The 16,567-nt window shown below is 43.4% G+C and overlaps 1 protein-coding gene across 4 annotated transcripts; it reads right to left on the bottom strand.

The window, feature by feature from the left end:
- Positions 1-2,364: 2,364 nt before the first annotated feature.
- On the bottom strand, positions 2,365-16,088 carry LOC308094202 (armadillo repeat-containing protein 1-like). 4 transcript variants are annotated; one of them, XM_080440704.1, is made up of 8 exons: positions 15,827-16,088; positions 13,159-13,185; positions 12,904-13,100; positions 10,456-10,547; positions 9,631-9,817; positions 6,115-6,231; positions 5,169-5,243; positions 2,365-3,135 (listed from the first exon to the last, which is right to left on the bottom strand). In XM_080440704.1, exons 3-8 carry the CDS (start codon positions 13,066-13,068, stop codon positions 2,944-2,946), a joined length of 828 nt encoding a protein of 275 aa, XP_080296830.1. In that variant the 5' UTR covers positions 13,069-13,100; positions 13,159-13,185; positions 15,827-16,088; the 3' UTR covers positions 2,365-2,943. The 4 variants fall into 4 exon arrangements, with proteins under 4 accessions (XP_080296830.1, XP_080296831.1, XP_080296832.1 ...); XM_080440705.1 differs by having other exon boundaries at positions 12,904-13,094; XM_080440706.1 differs by lacking the exon at positions 13,159-13,185.
- Positions 16,089-16,567: the final 479 nt, after the last annotated feature.

The following is a 16,567-nucleotide window of genomic DNA, read 5'->3' as shown; positions in this document are numbered from 1 at the left end:
TTTTTGTTTATAAATACTTGTCATTTGATAACCTATACGGATATGTTTATAAACGGACAGGAAATTAAAAAAAATCAAGATTCTAGAACCAACAATTGTGGTATCCATGGTGACATCCTCCTGGCATGACTTACAGCTACTCAGGCTGCAGTGGATTGGACAGTACGATGAGGAGGCGGGGCTATGGGCACAGTAGAGGTACATAACACAAAGACGAAGATCATCTTTACACACATAATCAGTGCCATGTTGACACGAACCACAATCTCACTCTTAAAACAATGGAACTGTACTTCAGTGGGTAGCTTCATTTATACATCATCATCACATAGGTAAGTAGTACTGCCTGAAGCTCAACTGACCAACTGAGACATGTAACAATCACTCTCCATCGTGAAGTAGTGTGTTGGAATTCAACACCTTCTCCTGTAGAGACGAACAATAACATAGACCAATGCTTTTTGACGATTAATCGATTTAGTTAATTATTACAGTAGAGCTGCAACCATTTGCTTTTCTTGACAGTGTCGTGATTTATGATTCTGTCAATTAATCAAACAATCCAGCTTCCAGAAGCACATTTTTATTCAGTATGTTTATTTTTGTCTATCAACAAATCAACGCAAAAAAATTATCTAATAGGTCTTAATAATCTTATAATCGACTAAAGCGATTACTCCGATTATCCATTTAAGCCATATTTTATACTTCTTTTTACATTTTTTTCCTATGAGGTGGAAAGCGGTTAACTATTGCAGCCCTATCGGACTTCAGTCCATTCTCCTCCTCAATCAATTATTTGATTAAAACCTTTTTTTGTATTTATAATCAATTAAATCGATTAGTTTGATTAACTGATGCAGACGAGGTTAAAAACATTGAAGGCATTCATGCAGGGTTGTAAACAACGACCTCGTCCAGAAACAAGGCTCCACAATACCTGCTGGAGCTAGTAAGGCTTCACTGCTCAAGGGCAGACATGTTGGAGTAATGGGTTGCGTAATATGTGTGTGATCTAATAAAACGGAAATAAATACACCATGGCACAGTGTTAACGCATCTGTCTGTCTTGTCTGTAGAGATGTCACTGGATGACTGGTCCCAAATACGACCCGGTACCCTGATCCCAAACATAACTGGCACCCTGGTCCCAAATGTAACTGGTACCCTGGTCCCAACCCTACATGGTACCCTGGTCCTTATCCAACCTAGTACCCTGGTCCTAAACCAACCTGGTACCCTGGTCGCAAATCTACATGGTACCCTGGTCCTTATCCAACCTGGTACCCTGGTCCTAAATCAACATGGCACCCTGGTCCAAAACCCAACTGGTACCCTGGTCCCAATCCTACCTGGTACCCAGACACGAACCAGGGTCAACTTGAACTTGTTTCTGGACAGGGCCAGTTAAATGAAAGGCACAGCTCACTGAACAAACACGGCGTCTGCTGCATATCCTGAACACACCAAACACAATTGGTTTCTCAAATTATGTGAAAAGAACATATTGAAAAAGTAGGAAGAGGAGGGTCACACTTGTATCCTCCTCAAAGAGGTTTTCTAAAGGTGGTAACATTTGATCATGCAAACGTTTTGGATTCTCAACTCCCTGATGGGAGTTGTAGATATAACAGAGGAGTGTTAGTTCTAATGCCAATGCTTCCCCAACAGTAAGAAATTGGGTTACAATTAAAGTCATACTGAGTAACGTTCAATTTTGTAGTGGTTTTGGCAACACCTCGGTTGTCATTACAGGGGTCTATTGGTCTTGTTAGAACTGCGATTCCCAGAATGCAGTTCCAAAACAAACACTGCAGGGTCCGAGCTCCGCCGAGCATGTTTTGGTACACGACGACGTTAAAATGAATACATTTCGGGTGCCTTTTGGCACAAGTGTCAGAAGTTGTACAAAAAAAAGACATACGGTACATGGAATGGTTATTGTGAAATATATACCAGTGAATGATTATAACAAAAATAACATGTTTAATTGAAAAGGTTACGCAGTATGACTTTAAGATGGGAGCCTTTTAAAAGAACCATGATCCCACTTTACACTCAAACACTGAGGCCAAACAGAAACGCTCCAACCCGCTCTCTGGGTCTTGTATCGTCTGGTGTGTCCGTACAGGAACGCGCAGACCTCCTGCTAACTTCAAACATCATGTGTGGTGTGTCGCGTGTGTGTGTGTGTGTAGGCTACACCAGTGGTTCTCAAAGTGGGGTCCAGGGACTCTTGGGGGTGTTCCAAATGGACCTTTACAGATCTGTAACTCTGAGAGTGTACAAATGGAACGTCCTTGACATACAAAAAGTTTAAGAACCATTGGGCTACACGACGATGACGACACACTTTGTTGAAAGTCTTGTAACACTTTTGTGGGGCCCTCCAGTTGATCTGTGGTGGTGTTAAGGGCTCCCCAGTTGATCTGTGGTGGTAATGAGGGGGCCCCCAGTTGATGTGTGGTGGTGTTAAGGGCTCCCCAGTTGATCTGTGGTGGTAATGAGGGGGCCCCCAGTTGATGTGTGGTGGTGGTGAGGGCCCTCCAGTTCACCGTTTCTCAACGCCAGGTTCGGGGCCCACCAGGGAGTCCAAATGGACCCTTATAGGTCTGTAACTCTGAGCGTGCACTTTTGTTTTCAATCTTCAATGTGAAATCCTCATCAGTGTTAATTTAACTCAGAGAGAGTACAGACGGAACCAAACGGACCCCTGGTCTGTACACTCTCAAGAGTTACAGACTCGTAAGTGTCCATTTTTCCCCAAACCAGATGTTGAGAACCAGTACATAGTGAGGGCAGCTGGCAGCTTTGGTGTGTGAACGTTGACACGAGGAAGTGGTTATCGGTACGGTAAAGAAAGGGTACAGTAGCCCAGGAGGGTCAATCCGTTCGTCCGTTCGTCTGTCTGTATGTCTGTCTGCCAGTAGGTCAGTGGGTCGGTCACCAGTAGAAGGAGCGGGACAGGAAGTTGGCGGCGGTGCCCAGCCACCCGGCTCCGTCCGTTCCGGAGGTGATGCGCGTCACGGCCTTGTCGGGGTCCTGGGAGGGGCTCTCCTCCTCAGGGAGGTAGTCTGGGAGGTCCACGTTCCGCTCCACTGGCTCGCCCTCATCGTCCTCAAACGCCAACAGGACCTGATAGTAATAATAATAATAATAATTCACAAACCCATCAAGACCCGATTCTAAAAATATCTTTTAAACAGCTTTCTGAAAAAAAATACGTATGTTGGCATGTCAGTGGTCCTCAGACGTTTTCATGTCAAGGACCACCCAAAAGTATGTGTATTTGGCCACGGACCCCCATCTCAAAATATTTTGTTCCACGGACCCCTCCAGAAGCATAGATTTGAGTTAAAAATGTTCGCTTTAAAAATGTATGTATACTAGAAGTTCTGCCCGCGTAATTCTAGTACCCCCCCCTAACCCCGCCAAAGAAAATGTCGTTTGGGGGTACAAAATCATGGGATAAAAAAAATAAAAATAAAAAAAAAACAGATTGTGCCCCCCCCCCCGCCACCCCTTGGGGGTCCCTGGAGACCCTGGGGTCCGCCGTGACCTACAGACACGGCGAAGGAAAACTGTGAAGCCACTCACAGTCACGCATGCAAGATGTTGCACATGAACTCAGCAGCCGCACTGAGGCGCTCCAACACAAACACTCTGACATTAAGCTTCACACAACAAACATCAGCAGCAAACATTCACCACAATGACAAACAAATTACGTCCGCGCAAAAATAAGCGAGGGCTCGCTTATTTTGTCTTTCCCTCCCTCCCTCTCTTCCTCTCTCTCTCTCTCTCCCTCTCTCCCTCTCTCCCTCTCTGTCTCTCTGTCTGCGTCAGCGAAAATTATGTCTCGCTGTTTGGCTGACTATTCTCTCTCTCCCACCCTCCCTCTCTCTCCCTGTGTGTGTGCGTGTGTGTGTGTGTGTGTGTGTGTGTGTGTGTGTGTGTGTGTGTGTGTGTGTGTGTGTGTGTGTGTGTGTGTGGTGGGGGTGGGGCGGGGGGGACAGCCATGACGCAACGGGACTTTTGAGATGGCTATTGGCAAAATAGGTTGACTTATTCGGATACATGCGTGTGACTGTTCGCCCCTGCCGGTTCTCTGAATTTTTATTTTTAAATAGGCTCTGTCATGATTAATTGACCACACATATGAAGTGAAACAACTAAATTCTATCCAAACGATATGTTATAAGTGAATTCCGTGGCTCAAAGCAGAAGTTTGAGAGCGTTTAATAAGCGAAAATAAGAAGTGAAGGCACTCGCACAACCAACAATGGCTGCCGTTCGTCTTTTTTCAGGCTGCGAACTCGCCACCTGATTGGCCAACTTTTGCTGTCAATCACAGAACGATGAGCGACGTTGCCATGTCCAGGTTTTGTAAGCGTCAAGTGGGTGTAAATTGGTTAGAGAAAGTGCGTTGACGCATGCGCAGTGCGCAGCTTTGTGTTTTTTCATGAAGCTGGTTGCTTGTTGCTCGCGCACGATCTGGCAACAGCGAGTTTTTGACAAACACATGAACAAACAACACATGAACAAACACATGTTCAGCGAGTTTGCGGATTGTAGGTTAGATATATTCAAAGATTTGCACACACTTTCAAGATTTTTTAATAGTCAAATGAAGTTGAAATCTAAAATGTCTCATTTTTAATGGGTTATTTATTACTGACACACCCTCACAGTCCTCTGGGGACGCAACCAGGACCTTTTTGTTTTGCTAAAAGCCTGTGAGAACCCTGAGACCGAGCTTGGGCCGTGTTATAAGTAAAGATAGGGTTGGAATTAATGTGAGGAGTAGAGGAGCTCGGTCGCAGCTGGCAGACAAGAGGAGAGCAGTTTTTTTTAATGACTCGGGAACTAAGGATGAAGGGAGAACCATTTGCTTTCGGACTTCTTATGAGGTTGTTCTCAGAGGAAAGCTAGTAAGGCAAACCTGGCCCTTTTATGTAGGACGTGTGAATGTTACAGCGCGTAAATAAAACTCTGTATATTTGAATCATTCAACATTAATATTATTATTAATTCAGTTAAAATAAGTTACGTACTGTTAGCTCTATATTGTGATTGTTGCTATAGCGTTCAGTAACAGGGGTCTGCCATGTGCACTCACTCAGTGATTTTCAATAGCTACATGTTTTTGTGCTTATGTAAACACTGACCTCTTCTCCATTCTCCCCCTTCGTCACCTGCTGAGCCTTCATCACCTCGGTGGACGCGATGGCTGCCGCCAGGGTCTGCACGCGCACACACACACACACACACACACACACACACACACACACACACACACACACACACACACACACACACACACACACACACACACACACACACACACACACACACACACACACACACACACACACACACACACACACACACACACACACGTTTAGTTTCACAACAAAAAGTAAGCAAGTAAAAACAATTCCAGTAGAGCTGCTCACTGGTTGTACTGGTCAGCTCCCAGTACAACAGTATTAGACTGTGGTTGTACTGGTCAGCTCCCAGTGGTGTATGAGTGTGGAAAATGTTTTTTACAGAAGATGGCTGATCTACAAGCTCACAACGCCTAGAGTTGCCATTTTCACCCAATGTTTGCCTATTATGACATGCCCAGAATAGGGACAGCAGCGTTTAAGTGTTTAATAAAATTAAATTAAAAGATTAGTTAACCCATTCAATCAGATTTCTTTGGCTATTCAAAAATAGCAGATCTACAAGCTCATAGCGCGAAATCGTGAAAATGTGTGCAAGTCTTTGAATATATATACATTTTTAAAGCGAACATTTGTAACTCAAATCTTTGCTTCTGGGGGTCCCTTGAACAAAATATTTTACAGATGTTCGCTTTTAAAAAATATATATTTAAAGATTTGCACACATTTTCACGATTTTTCAAAAATAGCAGATCTACAAGCACAGAGTGCCACGCTAAGAGCTTGTAGATCTGCTATTTTTTAATAGCCAAAGAAATCTAAAACGACAGGGATGCGTTCGTGGATTGAATGGGTTACTGGTGACTGTTGCACCACCATAACAAACAGACAGAGACAGTCAAAGCGAGAGACATACACAGACAGACAGACAGAGAGGTGTCCTCACCTCAGCTTTGAGGTCAGATCTTATCCGTACGATGCATCTCTTCACAGCCATCTGGAAGGTGAAGCTGATGACTCCTTTGATCTTCAGCAAGGCTTCTTCACACAGTGTCCTACGACTCTGAAGAACCAAGAACCATCATCAAGTTTATTATCTTTAATAAAGCTTCCTCACCACACAGTGTCCTACAACTCTGAAGAACACATCATTAAATGTTCATCATCTATGAAGAAGAAGTCATTCTAGGTCTGGAAAAAATATTTTTTTCCTATCAATTACTCAATCCATGAAGCATTGACTACATGGATTGTTTTTATTTGTTTGTCATATTCCTGAGCCAATAATCCAATATTTGACTAATTTAAATTAATAGGAGACCAATCTTAACAAGAGCAAAGCCATGTTTAAAACATTCTCTTTGATTTACACGAGAGTTTATACATTTTTTCTAAGAGACCATGTTTTGCCTTGGTCTCCTACTGCAGCAAACTACCCAAATATTGGCTTATTGGCCAGGACTGCAACAAAAAAAACATATCCATGAATTCAAGTCTAAATGGGCTTTTTGGGGGAGAGGTATTCCTTTGATGAACAATTATTTAAACAAATAATGAAAATAGCAGATCTACAAGCTAACTACCTGCCATGAAGCAACACATTGTGAGCTTGTACGTAGATTGGCTATTTTCAATATTTTTGCACACCACCATTGTACTGCAAAGTATAATACAGGGTTAAGTACAGTAATCAAACAAATCGAGTTAGTTTATTATTAACACAAAAAATGGTCGATTTGTTTTTATATAAGAGATAAAAAAGTAACCAAATAAATGTGCTTCTCGATTATTGGGTTCTTAATATCGGTTTCGATATATTTTCATTGATCGTTCATTATCTATGGAACACATCCATGTTCATCTTCATTAAAGTTTCGCTCAACCCAGTGAGAGAAATTGACAACAGCGAAGTAGACACATTGACAGTCATACTTTATGTGTGGTGCTTTGGTGACACCAAGTGGTGACTGGGGGTCACATCATGTGTGTTTTAATAATACAAATCCCAGTTACATTGCAGTTAGCAGGGGTAGGTGGGTCGTGGGGGCTGTGGAGTTAAAAAGCTTTATCACACATTGTATGGCTTCTGTTTAAGCCCCAATTAAATCACTAAAGTAATAGTTCCGTCTCTCCCTCAGTCTCCGTGGACATCCTTGGTTCGGTTTCTATTCGACCCTGTATTTAACCCCGGGAAAGAATCGGTGTAATTTTTTTGATTTCTTTGGCTATTAAAAAATCTACAAGCTCACGAGCTTGTAGATCTGCTATTTTTGAAAAATCGTGGAAATTTGTGCAAATCCTTGAATATACTTATTTCTAAAGCAACCTTTTGAAACTCAAATCTTTGCTTCTGGGGATTCTACATACGTCTTCTTAACAGTTTTCTGAAAAACGTATGTTGCTCAAACCTTTTCATGTCAAGGACCCCCAAGATGATATGCATTTTCCAGCGGACCCCCATCTCAAAATATTTAGTTCCAGGGACCCCCATGAAGCAAAGATTTGAGTTACAAATGTTCCCTTTAAAAAAATGTATATTCAAATATTCGCACAAATGTTCAAGATTTTTCAAAAAATAGCAGATCTACAAGCTTGTAGATCTGCTATTTTTGAATAGCCAAAGAAATCTTAAAATGACACACACAGATGCGATCCCGAATTGAATGGGTGAACATGAACTTGATAGGCTATTTTGGATCATTTTGTAGAAACAGACCAATAGATGTTTGTTTGTTTTCCCTTAAAGAATGAAGGCAGACTCATCCGAGTACAGCTTGGTGCTCTTTTGGTTTTAGTGTGACATATTCTAATAATATGATCAAAGAAAGGTGTTCATTAGGACACACAAGGTTTCCCTTAGCCGGTATATGCCAGCCACTGGCAGACTGAAATCTTAATTGGCCACTAAATAAATATTACTCAGCCAATAGTTATTGAAATATGAAAAAACAATAGAGGAAGGATCCGGGCACTCAAGAATAATAGGAGGGGAAAAGCCTTCATTCAAACATCATGGCTAAACCCTAGTTATTGAAATATGTTTTATTATTGTAATTATTATTAGGCTATTAAATAAAGTAACAACATTACAGTAGATTTACCATTAAAATCATATAAAAAGGCCTGGGCTGCAATGCCAGCTTGACAGCGTGTCGCGGGTTCGAGTCCCGATCCCGACGACCTTTTCTGCGTGTCACTCCCCATCTCTCTCCCCGTTTCCTGTCAGTCTACTGTCCTATACATTAAAGGCATAAAAGCCCAAAATCATATAACAAAATGTATGAGCAATGCATATTGGCAAATCGTCAGTGTGGTTTCATTCCTAAGAGCCTGCTGCCTACTGGTGCACTCTCCAAACTTACTGCTCTACTTTTTCCCGCAGTGCTTACTTTGTGCTGCAGTAATCTGATCCTAGATCCGCCTATATCATCACGGGAGTTAAACTGCACTTCATGCTTTCTCTCCAGATCAGCGCTGAGTACGGGTCTTTTCGGATCCACTGGGGTATTACACATACTGATAAACACACCTGTGACTCGAGGTAATAGAATCTGAGCCGACCCGGACCCAATTCACCATAATAAAAAGGAACTCGAAGCCCTTCCACAAAATCACGCTTGATCTTCAACCTCCTTCATGTTTCCCTACTTTTCCTTTCCCTTCCCCTTCATTGGCTTCCGTCATCTGCCTGCACCCAGTACAAAACACAGCGTTGTCCACAGTGTTTTAGGGAAGAGTCTAGGTCCTAGACTCTTCTCCCTTCCCTAAAACACCCTGGACAACGCTCCACACGACCTAGACTCTTCTCCCTTCCCTAAAACACCCTGGACAACGCTCCACACGACCTAGACTCTTCTCCCTTCTCTAAAACACCCTGGACAACGCTCCACACGACCTAGACTCTTCTCCCTTCCCGAAAACACCCTGGACAACGCTCCACACATCCAAGACTCTTCTCCCTTCCCTAAAACACCCTGGACAACACTCCACACGTCCTAGACCCTTCTCCCTCCCGGCTCCAAAACTGTGGAATAAACTCCCCACTGCAGTCAGAACTGCAGACTCACTCTGAATTTTACACTCAGACTCCACCTCACCACCTAGAACTTCAATCTCCTTGTATCCCTTGTTGATACTGGTTTACTATGCATATATCTTGGTCACTTGTTTTCTTGTTTCTTGTTAAGAACGTGATTTAGATATGTTGTTTAGACAGATGCTAGGTTCATTGTTCACCTGGTATCCTATCATTTCGAAGGTACAGAATGTTATTTAGATAGCAGTTTAGTTGTTTAGACAGATGATAGGTTCATCATTTACCTGGTCGGTCGACACTCCAAGCATAAATTGGCCTTTAATCTGCGTATTTTTATCTCAGACTTGACACGCTGGATAAGAGTGTCTGATAAATGCCTTAATAACACTTTGTAAATTGAATGCAGCGAACTCTTCAGTAACTCACAGAGTCGTCCAGGCCGTCTATGTGAAAAACCACGGTTTTGGCCCTTTTGTTGGTGGAACCCAGGAAGAACTGAGCCTTGCGTCGGCTGGGCGCTTCCTCAGGCGGGTCACCTTCAGCGCTGTTGGCCGACTGAAGCAGCTGGTAGATCTCCGACGACAACAACTTGGTCTCTCCTGGAGTGATGCTCCTGCTCACACACACACACAAACATTCACAACCACGACAACTGTAATTAGTGTTGAACACTTATCGTTGCTGTCCGGCAGAATCCAGCTAACTCCATTTTGACGCTTTTGCATTTTTTTCCACAAATCAGGGCCATTGAACACCCTTTACGTCTGTGTGTTGGTAAAAAAATATATTGAACCAATGAAAAGCATTAAAAAGCGACTCCGGGCTCCACCCCCTTTTGACCTCCAACCTCATTGTGAGTTTGGAGGTCCATTCAGCTGTTCTTAGCAATGATGAACAAAACCTCCTAACTCCATTTTGTTTTTGTCATTTCCTGAAAAATGAACATTTTGGAGTTAGCTGGTTTCTGCCGGACAGCAGAGACATGGTCTTTAGACTACAAAGGCCTAACCCAGAAACTTCCAGAGAGAGAGAGAGAGACAGAGACAGAGACAGAGACAGAGAAACAGACAGACAGACAGACAGACAGACAGACAGACAGACAGACAGACAGACAGACAGACAGACAGACAGTGAGAGAGAGAGAGAGAGACAGAAAGACAGACAGGGAGAAGAGAGATTAGATATATGAATGAATAAGATAAGAGAGATGAGATAGTGTGAGAGACAGAGACACACAGATAGGTCACTCACTTCTGCATGACATTCTGCAGACTCAGCATCATTCCCAGCTCTCCTTTCATTTTCTCCCGGTTGGCTCTGCATTCTGCCAGGTAACGCACCGCCTGAAACGATCACATTTCACTGACACACCACTCAACACAACCCGTTGATTACGAAGCGTAACATATCCAAACATTTGACCTGAAACATTATTTTCTGTTTATTAAAGAGCTGGAGAGACGGGGAGACCGATGTTACTGAACAAACACTCTATAGCAATGATTACTATCACGATATAGAGACTACTGTATTTAACACTTATTTTAACAACAAAATGTCACTTAAAAAACCTTTAACGCAGGACTACTGACAAGGTACAGTATAGTCCAACACATTAGAGCACAACCGATGCCATACTTTTGGGTCCGACCATCAATTAAGTATATTTTGACAGATATTTTGTCAAAAAGTGGAAAACAGGCCCGGGCGGTTGCCGTAACCGTCTGGGCACCTTGGCTGACAGCGTGTCACGGGTTCGACTCCCGATCCCGACGAACTTTGCTGCGTGTCACCCTCCCCCCCATCTCTCTCCCCATTTCCTGTCAGTCTACTATCAATAAAGGCAGAAAAAGCCCCAAAAATATCTTTTAAAAAAACGGAAAACAATCCATTCTTGTTAACTTTTAAAAACTTTTACTTTATTAACTTTTTTTTTCAAAAATAGAAAGCTCATAAGGGAGCTTGTAGATTGGCTGTTAATGCAACTTTAAGAATTTTGGCTATAGTGCGTGCCAACGTCTCATCACCACGGGGGGCGTGGCATAGTAGCTGCAGACATACTTGGGGGGCAACCTGGTTTATACCCCACGAAGATGTCCGCGCTACCAAATGACACTTGTTGACGCCCCCTTCAGGATCTTTTGCTACGCACTATAACGACCTGCCCAAAATAGGAATGCCAGGTTGAAAGCGGTGGAAAAATCAGGACACATCAGGCTGAATAATTGCCAATACTGTCTGGTCATAGAGTACAGAAGTCCTGACGTCACTCATTCATCCCCAGGTTCGTAAAGTAATTTCGTTATGGAGAATAACATTGGGTCATCATAGAATCGTCTCATATAAGAATTGTGGTCCAAAAATAAACAAACTGTCTCGGCGATATTGTCAGGGAGGAGGTTCTGTATCGTTTATGATAGTCAGTCCCTTATATTTGATACAGTCTGTTTCCGCCGAATTTTACTAATTCGGCGGAAGTAACATTAGGTTTTCTCACTGTCAGTTGATGCTTCATATCCATAAAACCAGCCAGGGTCATTTGTTTATTTTTGGAACACAGTTCTTATTTGACACGATATTAAATACGTCTATGGGGATTCAGAATGGGGGTGGAAAACCGCGAACCAGGTAGACAAACCTAGGATGTGTAAATTACGTCAGACTTTGGTGCTCTATTATGGCCCATATAACGGGCAAACCAATATATTGGTCTAGCTCTTCACGACTATAACGTTCAACCCGTCGCACAGCGACGGGTTGAAGGGTCCGTGAACAAATACATATCAATTTGGGGGTCCTTCACATGGAAACAGTTTGATAACCACTGCTACAGTATGAGGTGCAGTACTAGACTGACAGCTCTTACCAGCAGGGCAGAGTAGACCAAGTTGGGGTGATATATATGGGTCTAGCAGTGATCATTTTGACAGCAGATTTAGATTTAGTCATAGTCTTTTGAATATAATTCCTGAAATGTTTTACTTTTAGTCAAGTTTTAGTTGACTAGATATTCTAAGATTTAAGTCAAATAAATTTACAGTTGATTTAGTCGACAAAGAATTACATTGGCAGGCCTTGATGGCGTGATAATGCCTGATTTATACTCAGGTATGTGCCGGAGCGACAAACCCATGCACAGCCATTAAATGACTTGTCTTAGTCCTACTGGATCCCTTCTCCACTGGTCCCTCCATAACATTTTAGTCTAGCTTTTATTTGTAGTAGTCAGTATATTCAGTCACTAGTTTTGGTCATAATAGCTTAGTTTTTATTTAGTTTTCATCAGTGGGAAAGGGTAGAAGGTAGGTGTATGTGTTTTAGTCCAGTGGTTGTCAAACCTTTTCATGTCAAAAGGACCCCCGAAATTATATGTAATTGGCCGCGGACCCCCATCTCAAAATATGTTGTTCCAGGGATCCCCAGAAGCAAATATTAGAGTTACAAATGTTTAAAAAAATGAATGTATATTCAAAGGTTTGCACACATTTTCAAGATTTAGCAGATCTACAAGCTCATCGCGTGGCACCGAGTGCCACGCGATGAGCTTGTAGATCTGCTATTTTTGAGTAGCCAAAGTATAAACGGTTAAAGTGGTTAAAATGATCGTGATGCTATATTAACACATTTTGCTGGGGACCCCCTGGAACCCCCTCCCCAAGGACCCCTATGGGGTCTACCGGCTGTGGAGCAAGCTCTTACCAGCAGGGCGGAGTAGACCACCTGGGGGTTGGGGTGGTCCAGGAACAGGATGAGGCCCGGCAGACAGCCCTGGTCCTGGACGATGGCCCGCCGGTTCATGGGGTCCGCGGCCAGGTCCCGAAGCTGGTTGACCACCGCCAACGCGTCTGGCTCCCCGCCACTCATGACTGCAACGCAACACACACACACACACACACCTCAACACACACAAACAGGCAGGCACACACACACACACACACACAGGTTTAATGAAACTCACTGACCCATGCACAACTCACACACCTTAACACACACACACACTCACTGACCCATGCAAAGCTCAATGCAAAACACCTGACCACACACACACACACACACATGTATTACTATACTTGTGAGGAGGACATCAACATTTCAGTACGGCAATGTTATAAATTCAATTTTTTAACTTTTTTGTCATTTTAACCCTAAACCTAAAGCCTGAGTTGTACTTAGTTGCACGCCAACATGGGGTCCGTGAATGGGTCCCACACGGGGTCCCAAGCTAAAGAACTGATATGACCCAAATGGACCCTTAAGGCCCACGCATGCTACCAAATGAGGTGGTCACCCTATCACCTTTTAGGTGATAGAGAGAGTGCTCTCTATGATAGAGAGAGCCCTCTCTATCACTGACGCGGTGATAAGGTGACCACCAAAAATGGTAGCATGCGCCCCCCTTTACAAGTCTGTAACTGAGAGTGGACAAATGGAACCAAATGAACCCTTACAGGTCTGTAACTCTGAGAGTGGAAAAATGGACCCTTACAGGTCTGTTACTCTGAGAGTGGAAAAATTGACCCTTACAGGTCTGTAACTCTGAGAGTGTACAAATGGAACCAAATGGACCCTTACAGGCCTGTGTAACTCTGAGAATGGACACATATCTGGAGCTGAGAGCATGTGGTTTGGGTATTATTGTCCTCAGGAAACCCACTACTCAGCATGACTGTATCTTAGAGTCATTACTGTTTACAGTCCATTAAGTTAAGGGCTGCAACTATCGATTCTTTAAAGCGCGATTTCATACTTTGTCACACAACGGTGTCGTGCAAATATAACATAGCAGATTTACAAGCTCACTAATAGCATCTGCTATTTACACAATGTGCAATTTTTTGCCTATGACATGGCCAAAATATGGATACATCCTCCTAAAATTCTACAAAGCTCTGTGCGTGCGGTGAGCTCAAAAAATCTTCTGCCCGGTTCTCCTCAGTGGCTGGAGCAATTGCTCTGCATTTGCACACAGACATTGACCATTACCATGTGCACGGAACAGCGAAGCCCGTTTTTCGCTTTCCCAAATGTCAGCTGTTTATTAGCGTTTTTGTGTTCGCTGGCTCCCGGGTTGCCAGATCATGTGCGCATATCCCCCCACGGGTATGTTTTTTTTACTCGTTTCTGCCTTTATTTGGATACAACGGAGGAGACAAGAAACGGGGAGAGAGACAGGGAGTGACAAGCAGCAACATTGCTGTAAACCCTGCATACAGTATACTGTACCACTGACTATGCAGTATGACAGTTACAGGCTAATAATAGCTTTGATTAGTTTGGAGTGGACAGAAGCAGAACATTGTCACTAAACGAGTTAGTAGTGCTGCTCCAGCTCCGCAGTTAACCTCATGTACTGGTGCAGAATGTCCACAATGGCACACAGCCTCTGCTGAGTCTCAAACGTTTTTCATTTCTAGGACGCCCAGTTCGATGTGCATTAGGCCCCAGTTTGAAAACAACATTTTGTGACAATTGTGATTTTTTTCTCCAATAATTGCGAATGGGGGTCCGTGGCCAAATACATATAATTTGGGGGTCCTTTAACATGAAAACGTTTGAGAGCCACTGCTATATACACTACAGCAGTTGTGTTTGCATGTAACCTTCCTTCAGTGAGCACATACTGTTTATACGGGACACACACATATAACAGGTGTGTTGTGGTTGGTGTGTGGGGTGTGTTTACGTATGCAGGCCAGCAGTGACGTCATGTTATTACAGACACCGTGATGATATATGGTTACACGGTTACGGACAGTGTTGCCAATAGGGTTGGGATCCCGAACCCGAGGAACCGGATCCAACATTGAGGAATGATGAGGAACCAGAATTGGAACCGTTTCCGGAACCGGGTTTATCAGACTGTCAGAGATGGTTTGTGGAGTTCACGTCTGCTATACAATTACAATACCGTTGGTTCTCACACTTTTCTTTTTATTTCAACCAAATGGACCCTTACTGGTCTGTCAGGGTCCATTTGAAACCCCCTATGCTAGTAGTCGTTAAAGGGAACCGTTAAGGAATCGAACCGTTAAGACGGTGTGTGTGTCCACAATGTACAGAGGACAGACAGACAGAGAGAATGACATACAGGCAGACAGACAGACTATACAGACATAAATAATGACAGACAGACAGACAAGACACACACACACAGTTATATAATGACATACAGACAGACAGACAGACAGACTGACACATACAGACATAAATAATGGCAGACAGACAAGACACACACACAGTTATATAATGACATACAGACAGACTGATACATAACCCGATACATACACAGACAGACAGACAGACATAAATAATGACAGACAGGCAAGACACACACAAAGTTATATAATGACAGACAGACACACACACACACATGTACATGAAGACAGACACGGACACATAGACAGACAGACAGACAAAGAATGAGTCTGACAGACACAAAACACACACACACACACACACACACACACACAATGGAAGGCAGGCAGACACAACGTGTACATATTGACAGACAGAATGATAGACTGCGCGCGCGCGCACACATTCAAAACACATACACACGAGCGACACCGCGCACACAAACACACACAAACAAAGACACACACAGTCACAGTCAGTCTCTCACCGGTGACGTTACTTCGTTACTTTCTGCTAGCCGTTAGCAGCAGGGCGGCTAGCTCAGCTCGGCTAGCAGCTTGCAGTTCATCACACGTCACGACGGCGTCGCCAGCAAAGCATGACGTCAACGGAGCCGTCGCTTTAAACGGGCATGAACGTCACAGTGAGGTTTATGACGTAATTTAAACTGTAACCAGTTTTTCACAGATAATAACGCGTTCTGTTCAATTCGGCGGCTCCCTCCCTATGTTTCCTCATCCAGCAGAGAGATGACCACGTTCCAACGTCGAACGCTGTGATTGGACGCTCTGGTAACCACCTGACTCTGGTGGGCCAATCAGTGACGGGGTTCCAAGGGGTAAAAAGGATTCCCTGTTAGACTGGGGTCGATTTACTTTACACGTTGCAGATCCGGCCTAGAGCAGAAACGGAAATGGCCTGTGTGGGTGCATGCATATATATATATCTATGGGTGCATGTATTTGGATGTGGAAATGACCGAATGCAGTAGGCGGGCTCTAAACCGGAACAGAATGCTTTATTAGGATAGGAAGCAGGCTTATCGGTCACGTCTGGTTGACGCCCTGTGAACGCCAGTAGTGATTGTGAACACTGGGAGTGGTTCCAGAACGGTTAATTCATAATGTATTTATTATTTATTAATGATGATAATTATTATTAGTAGTAGTAGTAGTAGTAGTAGTAGTAGTAGTAGTAGTAGTAGTAGTAGTAATAGCCTGCATCAAGA

This window comes from Gymnoscopelus braueri (assembly GCF_963280865.1).
Source record: "Gymnoscopelus braueri genome assembly, chromosome: 10".
Classification (NCBI taxonomy): Eukaryota; Metazoa; Chordata; class Actinopteri; order Myctophiformes; family Myctophidae; genus Gymnoscopelus; species Gymnoscopelus braueri.
Note: the sequence above shows the minus strand (reverse complement) of the source record. Positions and strands in the feature narration are given on the sequence as shown.